A 23,281-nucleotide genomic window follows, 5' to 3' on the forward strand; every position below is an offset into this window, starting at 1 on the left:
CTTCCACATCTCTGGGGTATATCAACGGCGTGCTCCTCCCCGTCCTCACCGCCATGTTTGACCACCTCGCCAACTGCGAGTACGGAGCTGATCTACTGCGTAAGTCTAGCTCACTCTCACACTCTATTTATATCTCGTTTGTTTAATTGCGCTAATCTCAGGTACTACTGGTCTGATTTGGAAAATTCTTTTTTTTTTGTTGGAAAGTCCATTTATAGAGGAAGGCTTTAGGCTATATAACATTACGCTGCGACCGATAGGTTTTTTTATTTAATTCCGCGCGGACGGTGTCGTGGGAAACGGCTAGTTTATTATATATCTGGAAGTAGAACTAGTAAAAAATACTTCGTCCTAACCTGTTCTAAAACTACACATATAAAAAACATTGAAAACCAAATCTTTTCCTATCAGTTTATTTATTAATGAACTAATCAGAATCACTTTCCTCGTCTTCTTCATCACTGGAATCGCTGGAATCGCTGGAATCATCACTGGATTTCGATACATCAAACACAGTAGCACATGACTTCTTACAGTCCTTCTTGAAAGACTTTATCTGCTTTTTCTTACATTTATGGTCTGCGCATGTTTCACTAAAAGATATTATGTAAGGGAAAATTATAATTAAATTAGAATACTAATATAAAAACGTATAAAACACTGTCGTATGTTCGTCCGGTAGTGGCACCGACTAGTTTCGAGCCCATCGGGGGCCGTTCATCATGGTGAGTCGGACTGGTATTATTTCGCGGACAAGACCCGTCTCTCACTCACAAGCCGACGATGGGCTCGAAACTAGTCGTTGCTGCCAATAGACGTGGGTATTTGTGGACGTTTTTAGGGTTCCCCGTATCGCGAAAGGAAAAAACCGGAACCCTTATAGGAATTCTATGTTGTCTCCATCTCTTTATTAAGACGCTTTTTCTTAGGATCTTATAAGTTTATAATTATGTCTCACGAAAGTTTGAATAATTTAGTGAATTCGTATAGTTAAAGAAATAACTAACAGAAACTAGTAAGTTATGTAGATAAGAGATATGTCACATAACCGGAGAAACCTACGGGAAACCTTTGATGTAGAATATGACGCAAAAGACATGACAAGACAACTTTAGACCGATAAAGTTATCGGACCCGGTGACATCAAACTAAGAGCCAATAGCCTAATGATTAAGGATACGGATTGCCGATCAGATGGTCATGAATTCGAAGTCATTCGACTATTGTTGTAAACCATATCACAAGCTTTGCTTAATTGGAATGTTATAAGAAATATTAGTATATTAACAAAACTCTGCTAATATTAATTTAAAAAAAAAAAAAAAACTTTTTTATTAATGTCAAAATGTCACAAGATCTTTGTCATATGTCATGAAATTTTCTAAGTAAATTTAACATATTCTATGATAGAACTAATAACAATATCACAATAGCAGCCTCCTTACCGGCTCAGATAAGCTTGTCGAACTATACAATCTGACACAGATCTTTTGACATTGAAAGAGGGGAGCCTGTACTAAATAGTCGCACTATCCATAGATTTCTGAGACCAAAATCTCTGTATTTAACATTGTGCTTGACAAAACAGAGGTATATTTGAAATTAGGATTTTTGTCTCAGAAATTTATATGTTTTTACGTTGTAACACCGCATGTACCGCTCATGTGGCATCTCTGTAAAACTAAAATAGCCTATAGATCAGTCTTTCCCAAAGTTGGCGATAACGCCCCCTTGTGGGAGCTGCAGGTCTCAAGTTGCGGGTTATAGTAAAAGTTTCCTATACAATTCTCAGTTAATATACATATATAGGTCACAATAATTAATTAATTTAATTTGAAGTTATAGTGGTTTATAAATATGTGAAAATATGGGGGCGCTAAAAAAATATTTATTCTCAAAGTGGGCACTTGACAAAATAAGTTTGGGAACCACTGGTTTAGATGATTAACTTACGTTATAGCAACATTGCATGCGTTATTGCACTTCTTGGCTACAGCCTTTTTACAAGCCTTGTCGTATTTATCACGCAGTACGTTCACATTTCTGTATCCAATGGTTTTTGACTTCATAGTACTTAATAATTCCTCGATTGAAAGGGGATATGAATCATTCTATAAAATATATTTAATTTAACTTTTATATACTATCCGTCGACCGCGAATTCGTCCGTGCGGGATTAAAAAAACATTAGTAGACTATGTATTCTTCCACACTATGTTCTATATGTATACCACATTTCATCGAGATCAGTTCCGGTGACACTTGCAAACAAATATCCATCCATCGATTCATCTACATATTTGCAAGTAGTTCCTTACCGCGAACAATTCTTTTACCATTCATATAGAATCGTCTTAAATCTATGATATTAAATAAAATATTAAAAACGAATAATTAACTAAAATATATTATTAAAAGGAGTCCCTTTAGGCAAAGTTCCGAAGATCATTGAATACAACTGATTTTAAATTTACATATGTACATTTATCTGACGTTCTTACGGTGAAGGAAAACATCGTGATACTGCACATATCTGAGAAGACATTCAAAGATATGTGTAAAGTCAACCCGCACTTGGCCAGCGTGGTTGACTATGGCCAAGTCATCTAACTTAGGGTAGGGTCCGAGCCTCTCAGTGGGGACGTATAGTGAGCTGATGATGATATTAATAAAGCAATAAAATATGAACTAGTTACCTCTTCGTCTTCACAGCCTAAATTCAAATCGACGACGGTTCTTGTCAACCGATGCGGTTTTTCTAAAATATTAAAATACATAAAATATGCATTTAACCATCCCTCAATATTAAAAAAAAGCATACTTTAGTTGAAGACTTTATTATTAATCCAAATTACAAATCTTTACCAAAATAATTTCGTTAAAAAATTATTTATCAGTCATTGCTATTTTTTTTTATTACATACTAAAGTGTTGTTTCTGACTATGTTCTACATCTATGAAAAATTTCTACAAGATCCGTTCAGCAGTTTTGAAGATAGACGCTCAAACATACACCCATTCATCTAAAAATTCGCATTTATAATATTAGTAAGATTATTTATTACCTGCGTGATTGACATATATAACAGCCGATATATTTCTTTTGCTTCCTATTTTACCGTGTTCGTCCCAAAATTCAGCAATGCAAGCTTTCTTACTGTTTGCTTTGAAGGTCTTTTTGAAATTACTCTTGCAATTGTAAGTTGCACACGTTGCTTTTGTACAATCTTTTAATGCCTGTAGGATTATAATTATTACGTCTATTCGTATTATTATATTGCATTATCTTAATCTTAATTAAGTATTAAAATTTTATTTGAAATACAGTCAAAATGCGAGATATTTTCTTGCTTAAAGAGGTTTCTCTCTGACCCGAGTTTCTCGCTTATGGATGTTGTCCGTCGGTGCCAAATAATGACTCTCGCTTATAAAGGTTTCTCGCTTGTGGACTTTTTTTGTATCTATTTTAGTCTTACGATTTCATAGACTTGCAGACACGTAGCAAGGAACACGTATTGAAATATGATTTAGGACGCACATCTGCTTATGGTTGTCCGTGTACAGCCTTTATAAAGCTTTATATTTACCTTATAACATCTCTTCACTTGAGCCTTAACACAAGTAACACAGCCGTCTCTAAGAAATGCTTTGATTAGTTCATTAGTTTCAATTTCTTTTATATTCGATCTATCAATTTCATAACTTTCCCTCTAAAAGAGATATAAATCAGTAAAGTGCTGTTAACAATCACACAAAGAGGATAAGAACGTAATACTTAGTAATACTCAGTCTTAATACTCAGTCTCCACAGTCAGTAAAGAAATTTGTAAGTAATGGATTTATGTAACGAATTGATTTTCTAGCACATTTTTCTTGATTGTTTTATGTTGTTATTTAAATAACAGAGATAGCAGAGAATAAAGAAATCTATTCTTATATATATATATCCCGGAGGCCTAATTTAGTCCTCTTTCCCTTCCCACCCTTTTCTTTATAAGGAAAGGATGGGAAGTGGAAGTGGACTTTCCGGATTAAAAGATGCATGGAAAGGTAAGATATTTTATTTCTGTGCATCGTTTAAAAGTAGGCAACACATATGCAATTGCGTATGTCTATGGCAACGGTCACTTCGCTATTTCAGCGATTTCAGGTGGCCGCTCGCTTGTTTGCCACCTTTTGATATAAAAAAAAAATTCAAAATGTTACCTTGTCAGGATTCGCTAAAACTATTATCAATGGTTTGGTATCTTCTTTAGAGTTTTTAAAAGATACGTCTTCATCATAATTCTGTATTAATGAATTTAATTTTATAAGTAATGTTTTCCAAATGTTATTTACTGGTTTTGTTTTAACTTTATTCTTATGTTTTTGTATTGCTTTATTAAAATACATATCTGGTACTGAACGTTTGTAAAGTTGGAATGTATTTTCTAAAGTATCAAGTGGGTTTAATTTTGTTTTTGGATTTAAATTGATTTCTTCAATAGATCCACTGGGTTCATCGTTGCCTAAAGAATGGAGATTTTTGTCAAGCTTTTGTAAATCATTCCCAATTTTATTTCGTTCCGAATCCAATGCTACTATTTCATCTGTTTCCATATGACCTATAGTTTTGTGAGCATCTCCTGAAAAGGTTACAAAGATATCAACTTCGAATTTATATTTCTTAATATGTACTAATTTCTTTAAAAAGTCACCATCTTCCTTCCGTTTCTTATAAATAGGGTTGACACAGTACGTACTTATCCCTACTTCTTACTAATATTATAAATGCGAAAGTCAAGAGAAATGGATGGATGTTTGTTAGGTGATATCTGCGGAAAGGCTGCATGGCTCTCGTTGAAATTTGGCATAGATGTAGAACATAGTCTAGAAGAAAACGTTGGCTACTAATTATTTTTTTATTTCCGCGCAAACGAGAGCGGGCGACAGCTAGTCTCTCGTACAATCCATTCTTTCTTTGGTCGTTCTCTACCCTTGTAGCCGTCCATATTCAATTTATTTAACAATATTTTATTATTTTTTTTTATCTTAATACTTACTAATGGAATGTAACAAGTCCAGGTTCATTCTAGTCACATTCTTTATAAATCTAGATAGCACATCGTCTACAGAAATTAATTCGTCTTCTCTTGCCTAGAAGTAAAAGAACTTATAAGTTTAACGATTCAACTTGTTCGATAAATTTACTTTTTTTAATTATTTTTTTCAATAAATCTGTAAATATCTCGAATTGAATGTACTCTGTACGTTTAGATGTGAGTCCATTTTCGCTTACGTATTATAAATATAAAAATGAATAAAGAAATTAACCAACTCTGCATTCAAAAATTATAAACATATGAAGTAAACCGAACAACCACATTTTTCATTTTCACTATTTTCTAATATTATATTGCACATACATAGTTTCAATGTTTATTACATTCAAAGTACATAATAATAAAATAAATTTGATTTACGAAATTATATTTATTTTATTACTTAGTGCAAGAAACATTAAATTCACATAGCAAAGCAACTTATTTTATTTGGCTAGCTTTTTTATGTTCAATCAATTGAATAAAATCAATATTTATAACTAAACAAAACTACACATCAAAATTAATAAAAAAACGGTTAATTTAGAAACTACGAGGTCTATTCTCATTCAAAAAGCAACCAACAAAAAATCTGCATAAGGCAATTGAAAACATAAGTAATAATTATTTATTCAAAAATCAATTATAAATTATATTATTGTTAACAACAATCTTTCTTTTCTTTCAGTGGACGAGATCCAAGTAGCATCTTACAAGATGCTAGGTTCTTTGTATACGCTTGGCACAGACGCAACCCTCACGCACGACAGGAAATATTTGAAGACGGAAATAGAAAGGAATAAACCTGCACTGGTCAGTTAACAACTATCTCTCTCTATCTTACTTTGTCCCTCTCTTTCTGTACAGGGATTTAAATAAAAAAACTTTTGTTTGCAGAAAAATGTGTTAATATTGTAGAACATGAATAACAAAAAGACATAGAAAACTGATCTGACATAACTAAATTCAAAAGTTTAAATTTATTCTTTTTTCTTAGATTTAATGGCAGCTAAAGTGTAAAAACTCTTTGAACACTTTATATAAAACAATCGAAATCTACAAAGTTAAGCTTAGTATTCTACCTGTATTTCCCTATGTACTTGAATAATATTCCACTATGTACTTTTGCTGTATTGTACAAATTTTCTAGGGATCTTGTTTGGGCGCGTTCAGCTCTACGTTCCCGGTGGCGTTCCTGGAGCCGCATCTCAACAAGCACAATCAGTTCTCCCTACTCAATCGTATTGCTGATCACTCATTGGAAGCTCAAGGTGTGGATAAATTTTAGCGTATATTACGTTAGGCTAATTATAAAGATTTTTATTACTATCGCCTTTACTCTCTTATTGCCCCGATAACTGTAAAATAAGTATAAAATGATTAAGTAAATGCTATAAAGATGTTTTTAGTAAGTACATAATTGCAATAAGTATAAAACATGATACCTAACCTTTAACTTTTGTGTATTTATATCGTAAGATAATTAACCAACTAATTAGCTAACTGGCTGTCGCCCGCGGTTGCATCCGCGGTGTATTTAATAAAACTCTATTAGTAGCCTATGTGTTCTTCCAGACTATGTTCTATATCTATGACAAATTTCACCGTTCAATCGTTCTGTTCTGAAGATATCTTCAAAGAAACATGCATCTATCCGTCCAAACATTAGCATTTATAATATTAGTATGATATAATTACAGATATAATGGCTAAGATGGAACAATCTATGCCTACATTGGAGACAATACTGAATGAAGTCGATCAGTTCGTTGAATCAGACAAAACGTACAATGAGGCTCCACACATCATAGACGTTGTGTTACCACTCTTGTGCTCCTATTTGCCATTCTGGTGGGCACAGGGACCTGATAATGTCACACCTACTGGCGGGTAAGATGACATTATTTAAATTATGTTAGAAAAATCCGACAGTGTGCCGGTGTACTGGCGCAACCCTAGACCTATTAAAAAATCAACGTTCATGTCCCCTTACTAATCGATCTGATTTGACTTGAATAAAAGCGCACAATTCGCGCCAAAGGATTTTAACTACAAACCTCTATAGCAGACTCCCAAACTGTTTCTGCTTTCGATAAACCACTTTTAGCTATATTTACCTTGCAATTTAAAAACCAAGTTGAGGATTTTTCCCGTGGGTCTTCTTTGTACCCAAAGGAGTCCATCTGAGCCGCTTTTGGAATAACTGCCCAACATGAATTAGTTTAACAAAACAAATAAATAAAGGGATACTGTTTTCATATGGAAATTTCTTATCTTCTCCTCTTCTCGATGTTTTTTTAATTGAGATTTAATTTACCGTAAAATATGATTTAATTCCAGCAACCACGTAACGATGGTAACAGCAGAACATATGAATCAACTTCTGAAGAACGTATTGAAACTGATAAAGAAGAACATAGGCAATGAGAGTGCTCCGTGGATGACTCGCATCGCTACATACACGCAGCAAATCATCATCAACAGCTCTGAGGAGTTGCTGCGAGACTCCTTCCTCCCTCTGGCGGAGAGAGTCAGGAAACGAACCGACACCATGTTCCATAAAGAAGAGAGTTTGAGAGGATTCATAAAGGTAACTTTATTTTAAGTACAGTCAGGGCACTTCGTGGTGTTTTACTTACAGAATCTTTTTTCGTACAGACACATTAAACACGTCGTCGTCTTAATGCTTATGAAACATTCAAACAATTGTAGCTTTTATTATTGATTACCTACAGATTAGTCGACATCGTAAGTCAGCAAACAAAAATTTCAACAATAAAGAAAACGATAAATCCTATGTCATATTTTAAGTGAAAAATTGCAATAGTAAACACTGTCTTATTTATCTTCCTCTTTTTAATCAGTCTTCTACGGACGATACATCACAAGTAGAGTCCCAGATACAAGAGGACTGGCAGCTACTGGTGCGAGACATCTACTCATTCTATCCACTACTCATCAAATATGTTGATCTGCAAAGAAATCACTGGCTCAGGAACAATGTACCAGGTAAAATTATAATGAAAAGATTTATTTTAGTTATAAAACTTTGACTGTAACTAATACAAAAAGTTCAGTTAATCTATTTGTAATTCTTATAACAACGGCCCATATTGACACATTATGTCTCGCTCGTTCACTTTGATAAAACAGAGATGACAATATATCACTGTACAGCTTACAGCAGTGTAGGCTTACCTGACTGTACTTGTTCAACATATTTAAAATTGTGTTTACAATTGTACAGAGGCAGAAGAACTTTACAATCACGTAGCAGAGATATTCAACATCTGGTCAAAGAGTCAATACTTCTTGAAGGAAGAACAAAACTTTATATCTGCGAATGAAATCGACAATATGGTAAGCCATCACTTATTCTTCATTATTTCTTTGTATAACAACATATTTGTTAAAGATTTCATATTTACTATGAATATTCGGTTACTTTATGAATGTGTGGTTTTATATTTTTGTTATTTTGGGCTGATAATATCTGTTAACATATATTTTAAAGCTTATTCGTCCCGTCGCATCATTGCACCGGTAGACATTTTTAAAACAATTTTTTTTTAAATATTAGCAATTTTTTTTTGTAGATTTACTAATATTTCTTTAACCATTCCAATTAAGCTCTATGCTTGTGTTAAGATAAGGTTTCCGACAATAGTCGAATGGCGGGATTCGAACCCCCGACCTCGTGATCGGAGATCCGTACCCTTAACCATTAGGCTATTAGTAGTATTTAAGTAATATAAGATTTTATAAAATCAGTTTAGTAGTTTTCGAGTTTCTTGTTACGAATATATAAAGTTACAATCATTCCTCTTTAATTCAATAATTCTATAAATATCTTTGAGTTCACTTTTTAGTGTAAATATTATATTTATATCTTTTTGTCTTTAGCTATAAAAATTAAATTTAAATATAATATTTAGCTATCAGCCAAAATAACGAAAGTATCTCTCTATAGCACAAAATCTTTTCGCACAAATTATATGTAAATCTTCAAAATGTAAACTCACAGCATGATGTACTCTACCCTAAGTATGGGTCGTTGTGTTTTGTACTTTATTCTGTATTTCTTAGAGTGCATTTTCGTGTTGGACCACAGGTGCTCATAATGCCTACAGCTACAAGGCGTGTTACCACCATCGTGGATGGAACACCTCAAGGTGGTGGAAAGGTAATGTCTCTTCTTCTTTGTAATTTGTTTATATTTCATGTTTTGTTTAGGAATTTTCGTCTTAAAACCTGATAAAAGATCTTGTTTTCAAGCAGTAGAGTAAGTAAAAATATTTCTTACAAATATTTTTTATACTAAAAAGGTCGCAAATAACCATGCGGCCACCTGATTTCACTCAAATAGCTAAGTGACCGTTGCCTATAGACATTTCCAACAATATAAAGATGCAATACCTACCTTAAATGGAAAGGTACGGATAGAAAGAAAATGATTCTCATTCTTAGACGACTTCCCTCCCATGCAGAATCCACTTTACCTTCCTACTTCTTAAGAAAATGGCGGGAAAAAGAAGAAGACTACAATTTGCCCTGCGATGTATACTTGCAGTAGGACATTCGATCGTAAGTAGGTAGCTAATTTAAATCTCTGACTGTGCAGAAGAAGAAGAAACACCGCGACAAGAAACGTGACAAAGACAAGGAGGTGCAGGCATCACTGATGGTGGCGTGCCTCAAACGACTACTGCCTGTTGGCCTCAACCTCTTCGCGGGCAGGGAGCAGGAACTTGTGCAGCACTGCAAGGACAGGTTCCTCAAGGTAACCATCTCTTTTAAAAGACTGAGCAAGCGAAGGCTAGAACTGCTCTCTATTACACTGTCATCAGACTAAAAGCGTAATTACTTTCACTTCCCGCGTGTCTTCTGGAACGTGTCTGGTCACCTGAATTCTTCGAAATGGTGAAGCAATAGTAGATGCATTATCTATCGGTAATTTACTTATGTGATTCTGTGTGGTCGTCTTATTTCATCTACCTTGTGGGATATGAAGCGGCTTGCAATCCCACTTGGTCGTTATTAGCGTTTATACATACCCTCAGAGGGGCTCCATAGGGGAACCATAGACAATCACGCTGGCCTAGTTCGGGTTAGTTGGCAGATTGTTGGCCTCAAACTCTACAGCTGTTAAATATTTTCGATTTAAAAAGTACAAATAAAACACAGTTAACTTTTTTTTAATTATATTTAATGTATTTTTCAGAAAATGTCAGAACAAGATGTGGCTGAATTTGCGAAAACTCAATTAACATTGCCAGATAAGATAGACCCGGCTGACGAGATGTCATGGCAACATTACTTATATAGTAAACTGGGCTCCAAAAGCAAGACCACAATAACAGTAGAGACTGCAGAAAACAAGGCAAAGATCATAGACGATACAGTAGAGCGGATTGTTGCTATGAGTAAAGTACTCTTTGGCTTACATATGGTAAGTACTCGAATTACAACTTTAAATCCTAAGGCGTAAAGTCTAATATAAAATAGCATATCGATTTGTTCTTTTTGACTTATTTTTTTCTTTTTGATTTAAACTATTGAAAATTATTTTTGTATCTTTTTTTGTACTTTTTCACCTTATAATTTTTACCAAGTCCTTAAATGCATGAGTTATTTTATTTACTTTTGTATACTTTGCGTATTTAATATATATTTTTTTAACTCCATCAGATCGATCATCCCCAACAAATGAGTAAGAATGTATATCGTTCTGTAGTATCCATACAACGCAAGAGAGCTGTCATAGCTTGCTTCAGGCAAACATCTCTACATTCATTGCCAAGGTGCTTATTATACTTTACTTTATTTTGTTTTTTCTATTTGTTTTTATTGTGTTTATAATTTGCATTTTAATTAATATGCTTGATATTGTAAAGAAACAACTAACGTATCTATAAATATTTGTTTTAATTGTGCAAGAACAACTAATAATTTGCTAAAATCTATATAAGTTTGTATTCTTCAAATATTAAACATATTTTAAACTCTATATAGCAGTTTCAGAAACTAATAGTAACGTTAATTCTGCAACAAACATAACTAAAACTCCATGTTTTATTTATAACAATAAGCAATCCCTTGTTCTTCAATTGTACAAAAGCATACATAATACTAAACAGTCTCATTGAGTTGTAGCATACCTTTAACTGTGTTCTGCATACTAACAAGCATGTGTTGATGCACGGTGTGTACAGGCGACCAAACCTAAGCAGCGCTCGGACACGTGGCAGCGTGTGCTGTGTGCGGCCAGGAAGCGCGCTGCCGTCGCCTGTCTTAGATCCATACATCTCTACAAACTTAGCCGGTTTGTATACATCTTAATTAGAAAATAAAATCTAATAAGGACATCGTAGATCAGCCACATAGCCATACTGTGACTTACGGATGGCATGGAATATATCCCGAAAATCTACACCCCGACTTAACACGGGAGTGCTAAGTGTATTGGGCGCCTGGGCGCCTGGTTCTTAGGACGCTAGCCAATTAATGTATGAATATATAGCCGGGCGCCCAATATATTGAAGACCGGCTCTTGTAATTCAGAATACAATTTTAGTTTAATTGATAAAAATGCGTTAGGAAATATGTGTTTGTAATCACGAGCCGAGATAAAAATTGAATATCATAATACACTTTAAGAGGGCCCTTTGCTAAGCCTTGTAAACCTTTAATACGCATTCTAATAATTGTTTATATTGTACAGACACCGTGCTTGCAATATATTCGCAAGGACGTACTACGAGCTGTGGCTGGAAGAGGAAAACACCGGGCAAGAGGTCATGATTGAAGATCTCACGGTAATCATTTATACTTTTATACAAGCAGTAAATTAAATAAAAGCCAACATATTTATTGATAAAGTGATAAAGGATATATTAAAAAAACTCAAAGTAAAACTTTTGTACTAGAGTTTTTTTTTAATATTTGTTAAGTAATGTAGTTGAAAGATACGCACTAGTTAAGTGCCTATTCACTTCGCTCTTGAAGGGCCCTTCTAATATTTTTTTATTGTATTCATTTGTGTTATTAAGCTATATTTCATAATTTTAAAAAGATTAGTAGTGAAGAATATAAAAACATAATCACAAATAGGTTTAATAGTTGGAATCTCTTTTGATACAAGGACTTTTTCTAGTTGTTATATTGAAGTGTTTTCATTACCTAACTGATGAAATTTATTGCGTGTTTTCCAGCAATCGTTCGAAGAGGCGGAACTGAAGAAGAGTGATGTAGTGGAAGAGGAGGGCAAGCCGGACCCTCTCACTCAGCTGGTGACCACCTTCTGCCGCGGCGCCATGACCGAGCGTTCGGGCGCGCTACAGGTACCTGCGCAATAAGCTTACAACTATGCAATGGTTTCGAACAAATAGAAGTAAAATAAGGGTAGCTAATGTTATTGGAGGAAAAGTGTTTGACCAGAAATATTTAAAATTTACGAGTTCTTGCAGTTTTTGGTATGATAGGCATTGGTATTGGAACGAGATATAGTAGTTTTTAGATATGTAGGGGGCTCGTAACTTGGCGCAAATTGCGCTGAACACAATGTTAGGTGTGCACAATGAGGCGGCAAGATATTTGAAAAGAACTATAAAAATGCTTATATATTTGTTATATTTACTTTTCAGGAGGATCCGCTATACATGTCGTACGCGCATATAATCGCCAAGTCATGCGGTGAAGAGGAGGAGGAGGGCGGTGGCGAGGAGGAGGAGGCAGGAGGAGAAGCGGAGGGCGAGGAGGAAGGAGGAGCGAGTATACACGTGAGTATTTTTTATACCTTTGTAACTTCAGCAAGTACGAGGAGAATACTTAAAATTGACAATTTTCGTCTGTATTGAGAATAAAATTTCATAATGCATTATTAATTGTTTTTATTAGTTTAAATATTCAGATAGAAGTTAATTAAATAAATTAAAATTTCATTAACAAATTATTAAATTACATGCAGAAAACAATGGAAATGTTTATGGTATGTACTCATAGTTTAATACTTAGCAAAATAAACAGACATTAAACATATCGCCTCCAAAATCGTTATGTAAAAAAGCAACTCACTCACTATACCCACTCCATTAACCAGGAGCAAGAAATGGAGAAACAAAAGCTGTTATTCCACCAAGCACGTCTGGCAGACCGAGGTGTGGCTGAGATGGTGTTACTGCATATATCTGCCTCCAAAGGCGTGCCTAGCGACATGGTCATGAAGACTTTGCAGCTCGGCATCTCTATACTTAGGGGAGGCAATATTGATATACAAATGGTAAGTAAATATAACAGAAGAATTGAGAACCTCCTATATATTAAAGTACGTTAAAAAGAGATACATCGGCCTTAAATCACTTTGTCCAAAGAATTTTAAAGAACTGCATACAGTTTCTTTCTTTTATTTTAAATTTCAATAATTAAAAAAAATCTTATGTTGAATCTTTGTGTTCAGGGTATGTTGAACCATCTGAAGGATAAGAAAGACGTCGGATTCTTCACGTCTATAGCTGGCCTTATGAACTCCTGCTCTGTACTGGATCTGGACGCTTTCGAAAGAAATACAAAAGCTGAAGGTAAAAATCAATAACATCTCAATATAACAAAACATTCAAAGTAATATTACTAAATATGTTTAGTGACTAAAATAATCATTTTTTGCATCACTTTTGCGTTTACAAATTCATGCGATATGGTAAAAAGTATGATAAACCGTGTTTTAGGTCTGGGCGTGGGACTAGAGGGCGCTGCGGGCGAAAAAAACATGCACGACGCGGAGTTCACGTGCGCGCTCTTCCGCTTCATCCAGCTTACATGCGAGGGGCACAACCTGGGTCAGTACATTTATTAATAAACTAAATAAATACCGACTTAAATCGCACTTGATACGGGGGGCGCTGCGACCGCATACTAATCGGTGCCCCTTTTACACTAAGTAAGGGCCCTGGAGGACCCAAAACTAGTCGGTACCTACAGCTTTCATTTCTAAGTAACAAAAGCATTCTGATGATTTAATTGGCGTCAACCAAGCTTATTTGAAAACTTATTTTGATATTCCCCGGAGTTTTGTAAGAGTATAGTCACTGGAGCTTTTTGGTTTTTTATAACTTTAAAGATAATTTTGTATATTGTAGAGTGGCAGAACTATCTGCGTACACAAGCGGGCAACACGACGACGGTGAATGTGGTGATCTGCACGGTCGACTACCTGCTGCGTCTGCAAGAGTCCATCATGGACTTCTACTGGCACTACTCCAGCAAGGTCACTACCACTGCTATGCTTGCCACCTAAAACTGCCGTACTTAGTCATATAATTGTCACTAAAAAGTACCTTAACGTAGCTTTAATACGTTACATATACATGTAACGTACTAAAGATACCTGATACCTGAGTGCGATAGTTAGTCCGCTTTTCCACTAATCTAACTATTAGCTGAAACTTTACCTCAGCTTATCTCGAAGTGAGACTTACAAATAAATAAAAAAAATAGTTATTTTTTAGCTTCTTAGCTAAAAAATTCACTACAGTAATACTTTTGTGGTTAACTAACATGCACTTAATTGCTTATGCGATGTAATAACGTTATTTTCCAATATAACAGGAACTAATCGACCCCGCTGGCAAGGCGAACTTCTTCAAAGCTATCGGCGTAGCATCACAAGTGTTCAACACTCTCACTGAAGTCATACAGGGACCCTGCACGCAGAACCAACAGGCCTTGGCGCATTCTAGGTATAATAGATTTAAAAAAAGCAATACACTTGCATACAAATATTGCATGATTTCTTTTATTCTCTTTGAAAAAGTAATGAATGAAATAAAATGGATGACTGCGGCGTAGTCACTAAGTAAGGCCCTTCCGTGGGGATGTATATGAGTTAATAATAATAATTATATCTATTTGTCAGGCTGTGGGATGCTGTGGGAGGTTTCCTGTTCCTGTTCTCTCACATGCAGGACAAGCTGTCGAAGCATTCTTCGCAAGTCGACCTGCTCAAGGAACTCCTTAACCTGCAGAAAGACATGATCACCATGATGCTGTCTATGCTTGAAGGAAATGTTGTTAATGGTAAGTCTGACATTATTACTTATACAATTTTTGCCCATATGCTATATATATATATTTATAGGGTCAAAATTTACAATTTTTTTTCCAAATTTACACGAATTCAATAGGGCCCTTAAAGGGTCGTAATATTATATTTTGTTTAATTCAAACCAAACATAAAAATATTCCAGGTACAATTGGTAAACAAATGGTGGACACGCTGGTAGAGTCGGCGTCTAACGTGGAACTGATCTTGAAGTACTTTGACATGTTCCTGAAGATGAAGGACCTGACCTCCAGCCCCAGCTTCCAGGAAATCGACGCTAACAACGACGGCTGGGTGCTGCCCAAGGACTTCAAAGAGAAGATGGAACAGCAGAAGAGTTACACGCCGTAAGTTTCATTATTTATTTTTCGATCGTCAGGATCGGAGAGTAATGATTCTTCTCATACTGTTTTGAGCTTTTTTTGTAGTGCAAAGTTAATTTAAGGTACTGTGATGTATCCTAAATATCGTGAGCCAATGGGGCTTCTTGTCCTGTAAGAGTAATCATAAAAACGAAATGTTATTACGAAGCTGATATATTTAATGTGTGAAGAATTGTTAACTTGTTTATTACCGGAAAGGAAAAAAAGTGTTTTAAGTAATTTTTTTACAAAAATTACTATTTTAGTCACAAATCCCTCTTTTGTACCGCGAATACATTTCAACGTATATATTTTCATATAGTGAGGAGATAGAATTCCTGTTGGCTTGCTGCGAGACAAACCACGACGGTAAACTTGACTACATCGGCTTCTGCGACCGCTTCCACGAGCCAGCTAAAGAGATCGGCTTCAACCTCGCCGTATTGCTCACCAACCTATCTGAACACATGCCCAATGAGCCCAGGTAAAGACAAAAATCTATATTCCATCCTTGGGATTTCCTATCTTAAAATCCTTGATTCAGAAATTATTTTACTTTGTATTTTTAGACATTATTAAAATTAATTACAAAGTCAAGTGTCAGAATAATAAGGGGACATAAACGTCGACATTTTAATAAGGCTAGTGTTGCGCCAGTAGACTGGCACAGTGTCGGATTTTCTTACAGTTTGTACATCTAGCTAGCGCCCGCGACTCCGTCCGCGCGGCATTAAAAAATACTTAATTAGTAGCCTGTGTTTTTCCAAACTATGTTCTACATCTATGCCAAATTTCAAGGAGACCTTCAAACAAACATTCATCCATCTAAACATTCGCGTTTATAATATTAGTAAGAATTGTGTTTGATTAACTGGGTCCAGAATTCAACTTCAATACCCACAATAGCAATCGTTTAAAGATTTTGAATATCGTCAGTAAATTTTTCTGCTAAAACTCTGCTAAAAAAGCTGTTCATTGTTACAGATTGGCTCGTTTCCTGGAGACGGCTGGTTCAGTACTGAATTACTTCGAGCCATTCTTAGGGCGCATTGAGATCATGGGCGGCTCCAAGCGCATCGAGCGCGTCTACTTCGAGATCAAGGAGTCCAACATCGAGCAGTGGGAGAAGCCACAGATCAAAGTATGTTATCATCATCTCATCATCATCATTACTGTCACCGGTATTATATGGACTGCTAAAGTTGTAGATCAACCTTGATACTCAATAGACGCTTGTTAATCTTAAAGTAAGGTCTCTCATCCAAGCTAATGTCACTTGATTACCTAAAAATCACTAAATTTCATCAAATTTCTTGTAATTTTATCTTGGTTCGTCTAAAATTTCATATATTTGCTCTTCCAGGAATCGAAGCGTGCTTTCTTCTACAGTATAGTAACAGAGGGTGGTGACAAGGAGAAACTGGAAGCTTTTGTCAACTTCTGTGAGGACGCCATCTTTGAGATGACGCATGCGTCAGGTCTCATGGCCGCCTCGGAGGAGAGCTCCGGAGGGCCTAAGAACAGAGAGGCTGCCTACATGTACATGGGAGATGATGATGATGAAAGGTATTTTCATCATTTATTTTAGCTGTCGCCTGCGACTCCATCCGCGTGAAGTTATAAAAAACTTCCAGGCTATGTTCTACATCTGTGCCAAATTCCATCAAGATCCGTTGTTCTGTTACCTTCCATCCATCTATCCATACATCCAAATTTCACGTTTTTAATTATATTAGTAATATTGTGCTTATCAAATATTCTGTTATTTCAGAGCGGGTAAAGATCCATTCCGTCGTGGCTTCCAATCTGTCAAGGATGGCATCTCTGCAGCATTTTCCTCCTTATCACCATCTAACATAAAGTCGAAAATCGCGGATCTGCAGCAAATGCCGCCCGCGGAACTAGCGCTCGGCTTCTTTAAGATGTTCTTCTATCTCTTTTATTACTTGGGCTACGGCGTCCTTGTTGTTGTCAGGTGAGTTTCGATCTTATTGCAATTGAATAGAGTTCACAATCGTTTGTAAATGTATCGGGTGTTTTCATTTCACGCAACTTTTGATGCAGCCATTGGTAAATTCTTTATGTTAACTTTATGCAAATTTTGATGTAAATTTTTTGCTTATTGGCTTAAAAAATTAGTTTTTTTTTTATTTTGCTGCAATTTAAATTATAATTTTCTGTTATTTTATAAAATTAAAAAAATAAGTCAAGTTCTCTATTACCACTTTCAGCAACTTTTTATTATATTTTATCGCTTTTCGCTTCCAAACACATCTATATCAATTATATAACCTAAAAACTAGATATAAACTAGATTAAATAATTTTTTTTTTTAAATTTCAAAGTAAAAAGAGCTAAGTTAAATATATTTCTTTAGGTACATATTCGGAGTACTGTTGGGCTTAATGCGAGGTCCACAAACAGAGGAACCACCACCCGAGCCCACCGAGGAGGAAAAAATTGGTCAGTTAAGGCACAGATTTCTGAGCCAACAACAAAGTAAGGCACAACACTACACACATTTTAAGCTTCGCCTGAACCAGTGGTCGTTAATATTGCTACATTAATCGTAGGTTTCCGAGACCAAAATCCCCGTTTTAAACATATTGTTATCTCTGTATATCAAAGATAAGAACAGGGATGACGATATGTTTTATAAAGAGATTTTAGTCTCAGAAACCCACGGTGAAACGCTTTTAATAACGGAACAAAATAACTGTTAAAAATATTACGTTTTTATAAATATAAAAAATTATCTACTTTATATTGGTAATATTGAACAAAACTTTTATCTTTAAATGTAAAAGATTGTAACTTTTATTTTTAAATTACTTGATTTTATTACGTCTTAAAATAAGTACTATTAACGAAGAATTACAAGAATAGAATTTACGAGCCTTGATGGCTCAGAGGTTCCAGCAGTAATCTGCAGGTCCTGAGTTAGAATCCAGTCATGTACCAATATGTTCGATTCACATCTGTACATTTATCCGTTGTTACGGTGAAGGAAGACATTGTGATGCTGCACATAGCTGTAAAGTAATTCAAAGATGTGTGCAGTCGCCACACTGTCGGCGTGGTTGACTCGTCTAATCACTTAGGGTAGGCTGCAAGCCCCTCAGTGGAGACGAATAGTGAGCTGATGATATAAATTAATTTATTAAGTTATAAAGTTTTAATAATTATAGCTTTGTATAAAACAGATAGTAATTAAACACAGAATTAAAATTAACTAATTTTATGTGTTTTGTCAGACTAAAGTATTTTTTGTGGTTATCGCTTACACTTAACATTTACACAAATAAATAATTAAATTTCCGTCTAATTTTGCTATTGTGATTAGTTTTTTAATTTTATAATGTTACTAGCTGTCGACCGTGACTCCGTCCGCGCGGAATTAAAAAAAACCTAGTTGCATATATGTTCTTCCAGACTATGTTCTATATGTATGCAACATTTCAGCGAGATCCGTTCAACCGTTATGAAGTAACCTTCAAACAAATATCCATCCATCCATCTAAACCAGTCTTTCCCAAAGTGGGCGACAACGCCCCCTTGTGGGCGCTGCAGGTCTCAAGTTGCGGGTTATAGTAAAAGTTTCCTTTAGAATTCTCCGTTAATATACATATATAGGTCACAATAATTAATTAATTTAATTTGAAGTTATAGTGGTTTTTAAATATGTGAAAATATGGGGGCGCTAAAAAAATATTTATTCTCAAAGTGGGCAGTAGACAAAATAAGTTTGGGAACTACTGATCTAAACATTCACATTTACAATATTAGTAAGATAAATGCTTATGTTTAGATGGATGTTTGTTTGAAGGTATATCCAGAACGGCTGAACGGATCCAGCTGAAATTTAGCATATATGTAGAAACATAATCTGGAAGAACTCATAGGCTACTAATTAGGTTTTTGTTTAGTTCCCCGCGTACGTAGTCACGGACGACAGCTAGTTTTATATGTAAATAATTATTTTCACAAAAACATGACACTTGAATGTGACGACAACACAATTGTGCTTTTGTACAATAATTAAAGCACACATAGTTCAAGGTCGTGACATTCCTTGTGAGATTTTTGTCATCTGATACTTCGTTTTCTTAATCTGCTGTCAAAATAATCAACAGATTTAATTATAATTGACCTCTAATCCAAACCAGGTCCATCTCGACATCTGCCAGCACTACCGCCTGCAGATGACACTGGTCAGATGCAGGTCTCCGCTTTCGGACTGGACATCACTAAAGAAGATAACGGACAGTATGTAGCATAGATAATATTATACCTACAATTTTAACATATCTGTAAAAAAAAAACTCAAGTAATAAAAAGCGTCAATAGCCTAATGGTTAAGGGTGCGGATTTCCGATCACGAGGTCATGGGTTCGAATCCCGCCATTCGTCATAGTCGTAAACCATATCCTAGCACAAGCTTACAGCTTAATTGGAATGTTACAAGAAATATTAGTAAATTTACAAAAATCTGCTATTTCCAAAACAGAAATTGGACATGGAACGCATGGCCATTCAAACATAAGGCAAAGTAGTAGTGATAATTCTCTATTAACTAGGAGCGTCGGTGGCTCACTTGACTTCCAATCTGCAGGTCCTGGGTTCGAATCCCGCCATGCACCAATGTGTTTATCCATTTACATATGTACATTTATCCGACGTTCTTACGGTGAAGGAAAGCATTGTGATGCAATCTCACATATCTCGAAGAAATTTAAAGTCAACCCGCACTGGGTTAGCGTTAGTAGCGCGGCTGACTATGATCTAGTTACCCCTAACTTAGGGTAGGCTCCAAGCCCCTCAGTTGGGGACACACAGTGAGCTGATTGCCAACCATTTTCTTGAGTTGGTAGTATTTATTAACTTTTTTAAATTTTTTTACAAAGAAATTACAGAACAGAACCATTTGCTATTAAATTTAGAGGATAAATATTCTACTATTTATTTATTAGGATCCAAGTGAAGCCGCACGAATCACCTTCCACTTCAACACCATCATCTGGTGAAGAGGCCGAGGTATCACCTGATGAGAGCACAGAGCATACGGAGGAGCAACAACCACCTTCTCTCATCGACCTGCTTGGGTACGTATAGGGTTACATTACAGCATTGACACATATCTCTGTCTCTGTTTTATCAAAGTGAATGTGCGAGACGACAATATGGTACAAGACAAGACAGGACGCCTTCATCATTTATTACTCTCGGCACGAAAAGGGTTAACATTAAAAACTTATATGTACAGTTATAACACTTTAGTTACAGTTTTAGAAAAAAAACTTTATTTAAATTATGGCGCAAAAGCCAGAGAGCGAAAACCCATAAAATCTTTTTAAAATTTGACTGAAAATCTTGTTTTTCATAAGATTAAGATGTAAAATTTTTAGTTTCATTTTAATCACTCTAATGATAGTTTAAATGTATAATGTTTCTTACTATGTAATTAATTTGATATCTTAAATAAATATTTTTCAGTGGCGAGCAAGCAAAGAAACAGGCACAAGAACGTATGGAGGCGCAGGCCGCGCAACAAGCCGCCATGTCCGCCATTGAAGCAGAGAGCAAAAAGGTACAATCTTACTTTCAGATATATACTATTGAGTTAGAATTTTTATCTATACCATCGCAATATCCATTATAATTTAAAAATAATAATATCGTAATGCTGTCATGGAAAGGGAAGAAAGTATTTCGGAAAAAAGGTAAACAATTTCCAAATTCGAATTTCAATTATTAAATTTAAATTTCCAATAAACCACTCATCGTTTACTCATTTCACTTACGTGGGTTTCTGAGCCCAAAATCTGTAAAAAAAATATCGTCATCCTTGTCATTGACAAAATATTATTCAGGATTTGGTCTCAGAAACCCACGGTTATAATCAAAATAAGATTCTATATCATCATCTTTTTTTAGGTAGGAGTAGATCTTATCATAAATCAACAAATACTGTTAAACATCTTATTAAATGTCTGCGGTAGACCTCTTTTCCACTGGTGCGTGGTTGTGCGGCTAGTAAGTCAGTGTAAACAGAGTTTTAATGTCACTGCAGGCGGTGCAAGGACCTGCGCCGTCAGCTCTGTCGCAAGTGGACCTGTCTCAGTACACGCGGCGCGCTGTCTCCTTCCTCGCGCGCAACTTCTACAACCTCAAGTACGTCGCGCTCGTCCTCGCCTTCTGCATCAACTTCGTGCTCTTGTTTTATAAGGTCAGTCTCTAATTGTGTTCAAATAAACTTGATGATTTTATGTTTTTAATTTATTTGGCTCAATTTTAGGGTTCCGTACCTCATAAGAAAAAAATGGAACCCTTATAGGATCACTTTGTTGTTCCTCCGTCTGTCTGTCAAGACCAACTTTTAAACTTTCAAGCTTTCTTTTCTTAATTGCTGTTTTAATAGTATTTAGTTGGTTGAAATGGAAGCAATTTTTAAAGTAACATTCATGAAGAAAAACTTAAACCAATGAATTTCAAAAACATATTTTCAATGTTGCCAACATAAATATAAAAAAAATGTTTGTCGTTGTATTTGAAGTGTTATTCTCTATTATTTGCAGGTGTCGACGCTGGAGGGCGAGGGCGGTGAGGGCTCCGGTCTGGGCAGCATCATTGCGGGCTCGGGCTCCGGCTCCGGCGCCGGCAGCGGAGATGGTATGAACTATCATATATTAAATTGGCTTTCAATACAGCAATGAAGTTTTTACCCGCTTTAACATTTTCGCACGAATCGGCCCGGCTCGCCCGGTGAAATACCACGACCACACAGAAGACAGGCGTCAAGTGGAAGCAATTCCAAGTACAGTCTGATGAGTGTGCGTCCCGGAGGCCTAATTTAGTCCTCTTTCCCTTGCCATCCTTTTCTTTATAAGGAAAGGATGGGAAGTGGAAGTGGACTTTCCGGATGAGAGGATGTAAGGAAAGGGAAGATATTTTCTTTCTTTGCATCCTCTCCTCCGTCGATTAAAGGTAGGCAACGCATATGCGATTGTGTATGTCTATGGGCAACGGTCACTTCGCTATTTCAGCGATTACAGGTGGCCGCTCGCTCGTTTGCCAACTCAACTTATCATATAAAAAAAAGGTATTTTTTTTCAATTCGATTTTTTTCTCATATTATATCGGTGTGCAGGCAGCGGCGAGTCAGGTGAAGACGACGACCCTCTGGAAGTGGTGCACATTGATGAAGACTTCTTCTACATGGAGCACTTGCTGAAGGTGGCCGCGGTGCTGCACTCCGTCGTCTCGCTCGCCATACTCATCGGGTACTACCATCTCAAGGTACGTACCAAAGAAAATTATGTCATCTCCCTCATTCTCATGGAAAAAATAGAGATAACAATGTTTTTAGATAGTTGTTAAAGTGTTGTTTTTTTTAAACAGTGTAATAATATTCGAAGCGTCAATAACCTAATGCTTAAGGATACGGCTTTCCGATCACTAGGTCGGGGGTTCGAATCCTGCCATTCGACTATTGTCATAAACCTTGTGTTAACACAAGTATAGAGCTTAATTGAAATGGTAGAAGAAGTAATATTTTACTAAAAAAATATATATCTTGTTCTTAAGGTGCCTCTAGCGATCTTCAAACGTGAGAAGGAGATAGCTCGCAAGCTGGAGTTTGACGGATTGTACATCGCCGAGCAGCCGGATGATGACGACCTCAAGAGTCACTGGGACAAGCTCGTTATATCTGCTAAGTACGTAACTAATATCTACGCTATACG

General features: G+C 35.8%; 1 protein-coding gene across 2 annotated transcripts in view; it reads left to right on the forward strand.

Moving 5' to 3' along the window:
• The window catches only part of RyR (Ryanodine receptor), a 102,837-nt gene that overhangs the window by 71,433 nt on the left and 8,123 nt on the right, over positions 1 to 23,281 (forward strand). Inside the window, exons 74-106 of one of the 2 annotated variants that reach the window (XM_013323039.1) lie at positions 8 to 99; positions 5,770 to 5,894; positions 6,232 to 6,352; positions 6,782 to 6,971; positions 7,422 to 7,671; positions 7,946 to 8,090; positions 8,329 to 8,441; positions 9,193 to 9,264; positions 9,703 to 9,861; positions 10,303 to 10,530; positions 10,770 to 10,882; positions 11,803 to 11,896; positions 12,293 to 12,421; positions 12,725 to 12,859; positions 13,180 to 13,359; positions 13,537 to 13,657; positions 13,805 to 13,915; positions 14,216 to 14,343; positions 14,685 to 14,815; positions 14,992 to 15,152; positions 15,323 to 15,524; positions 15,862 to 16,023; positions 16,524 to 16,680; positions 16,903 to 17,105; positions 17,311 to 17,514; positions 17,917 to 18,038; positions 19,706 to 19,805; positions 20,510 to 20,641; positions 21,033 to 21,126; positions 21,610 to 21,765; positions 22,115 to 22,208; positions 22,687 to 22,835; positions 23,124 to 23,254. In XM_013323039.1, coding sequence (XP_013178493.1) covers positions 8 to 99; positions 5,770 to 5,894; positions 6,232 to 6,352; positions 6,782 to 6,971; positions 7,422 to 7,671; positions 7,946 to 8,090; positions 8,329 to 8,441; positions 9,193 to 9,264; positions 9,703 to 9,861; positions 10,303 to 10,530; positions 10,770 to 10,882; positions 11,803 to 11,896; positions 12,293 to 12,421; positions 12,725 to 12,859; positions 13,180 to 13,359; positions 13,537 to 13,657; positions 13,805 to 13,915; positions 14,216 to 14,343; positions 14,685 to 14,815; positions 14,992 to 15,152; positions 15,323 to 15,524; positions 15,862 to 16,023; positions 16,524 to 16,680; positions 16,903 to 17,105; positions 17,311 to 17,514; positions 17,917 to 18,038; positions 19,706 to 19,805; positions 20,510 to 20,641; positions 21,033 to 21,126; positions 21,610 to 21,765; positions 22,115 to 22,208; positions 22,687 to 22,835; positions 23,124 to 23,254 — 4,704 coding nt within the window. The remainder of the gene's footprint in view (positions 1 to 7; positions 100 to 5,769; positions 5,895 to 6,231; positions 6,353 to 6,781; positions 6,972 to 7,421; positions 7,672 to 7,945; positions 8,091 to 8,328; positions 8,442 to 9,192; positions 9,265 to 9,702; positions 9,862 to 10,302; positions 10,531 to 10,769; positions 10,883 to 11,802; positions 11,897 to 12,292; positions 12,422 to 12,724; positions 12,860 to 13,179; positions 13,360 to 13,536; positions 13,658 to 13,804; positions 13,916 to 14,215; positions 14,344 to 14,684; positions 14,816 to 14,991; positions 15,153 to 15,322; positions 15,525 to 15,861; positions 16,024 to 16,523; positions 16,681 to 16,902; positions 17,106 to 17,310; positions 17,515 to 17,916; positions 18,039 to 19,705; positions 19,806 to 20,509; positions 20,642 to 21,032; positions 21,127 to 21,609; positions 21,766 to 22,114; positions 22,209 to 22,686; positions 22,836 to 23,123; positions 23,255 to 23,281) is intronic. The other variant, XM_013323040.1, reaches the window with a different exon arrangement.

This window comes from Papilio xuthus, unplaced genomic scaffold (assembly GCF_000836235.2).
Source record: "Papilio xuthus unplaced genomic scaffold, Pxut_1.1 DF825783.1, whole genome shotgun sequence".
Classification (NCBI taxonomy): Eukaryota; Metazoa; Arthropoda; class Insecta; order Lepidoptera; family Papilionidae; genus Papilio; species Papilio xuthus.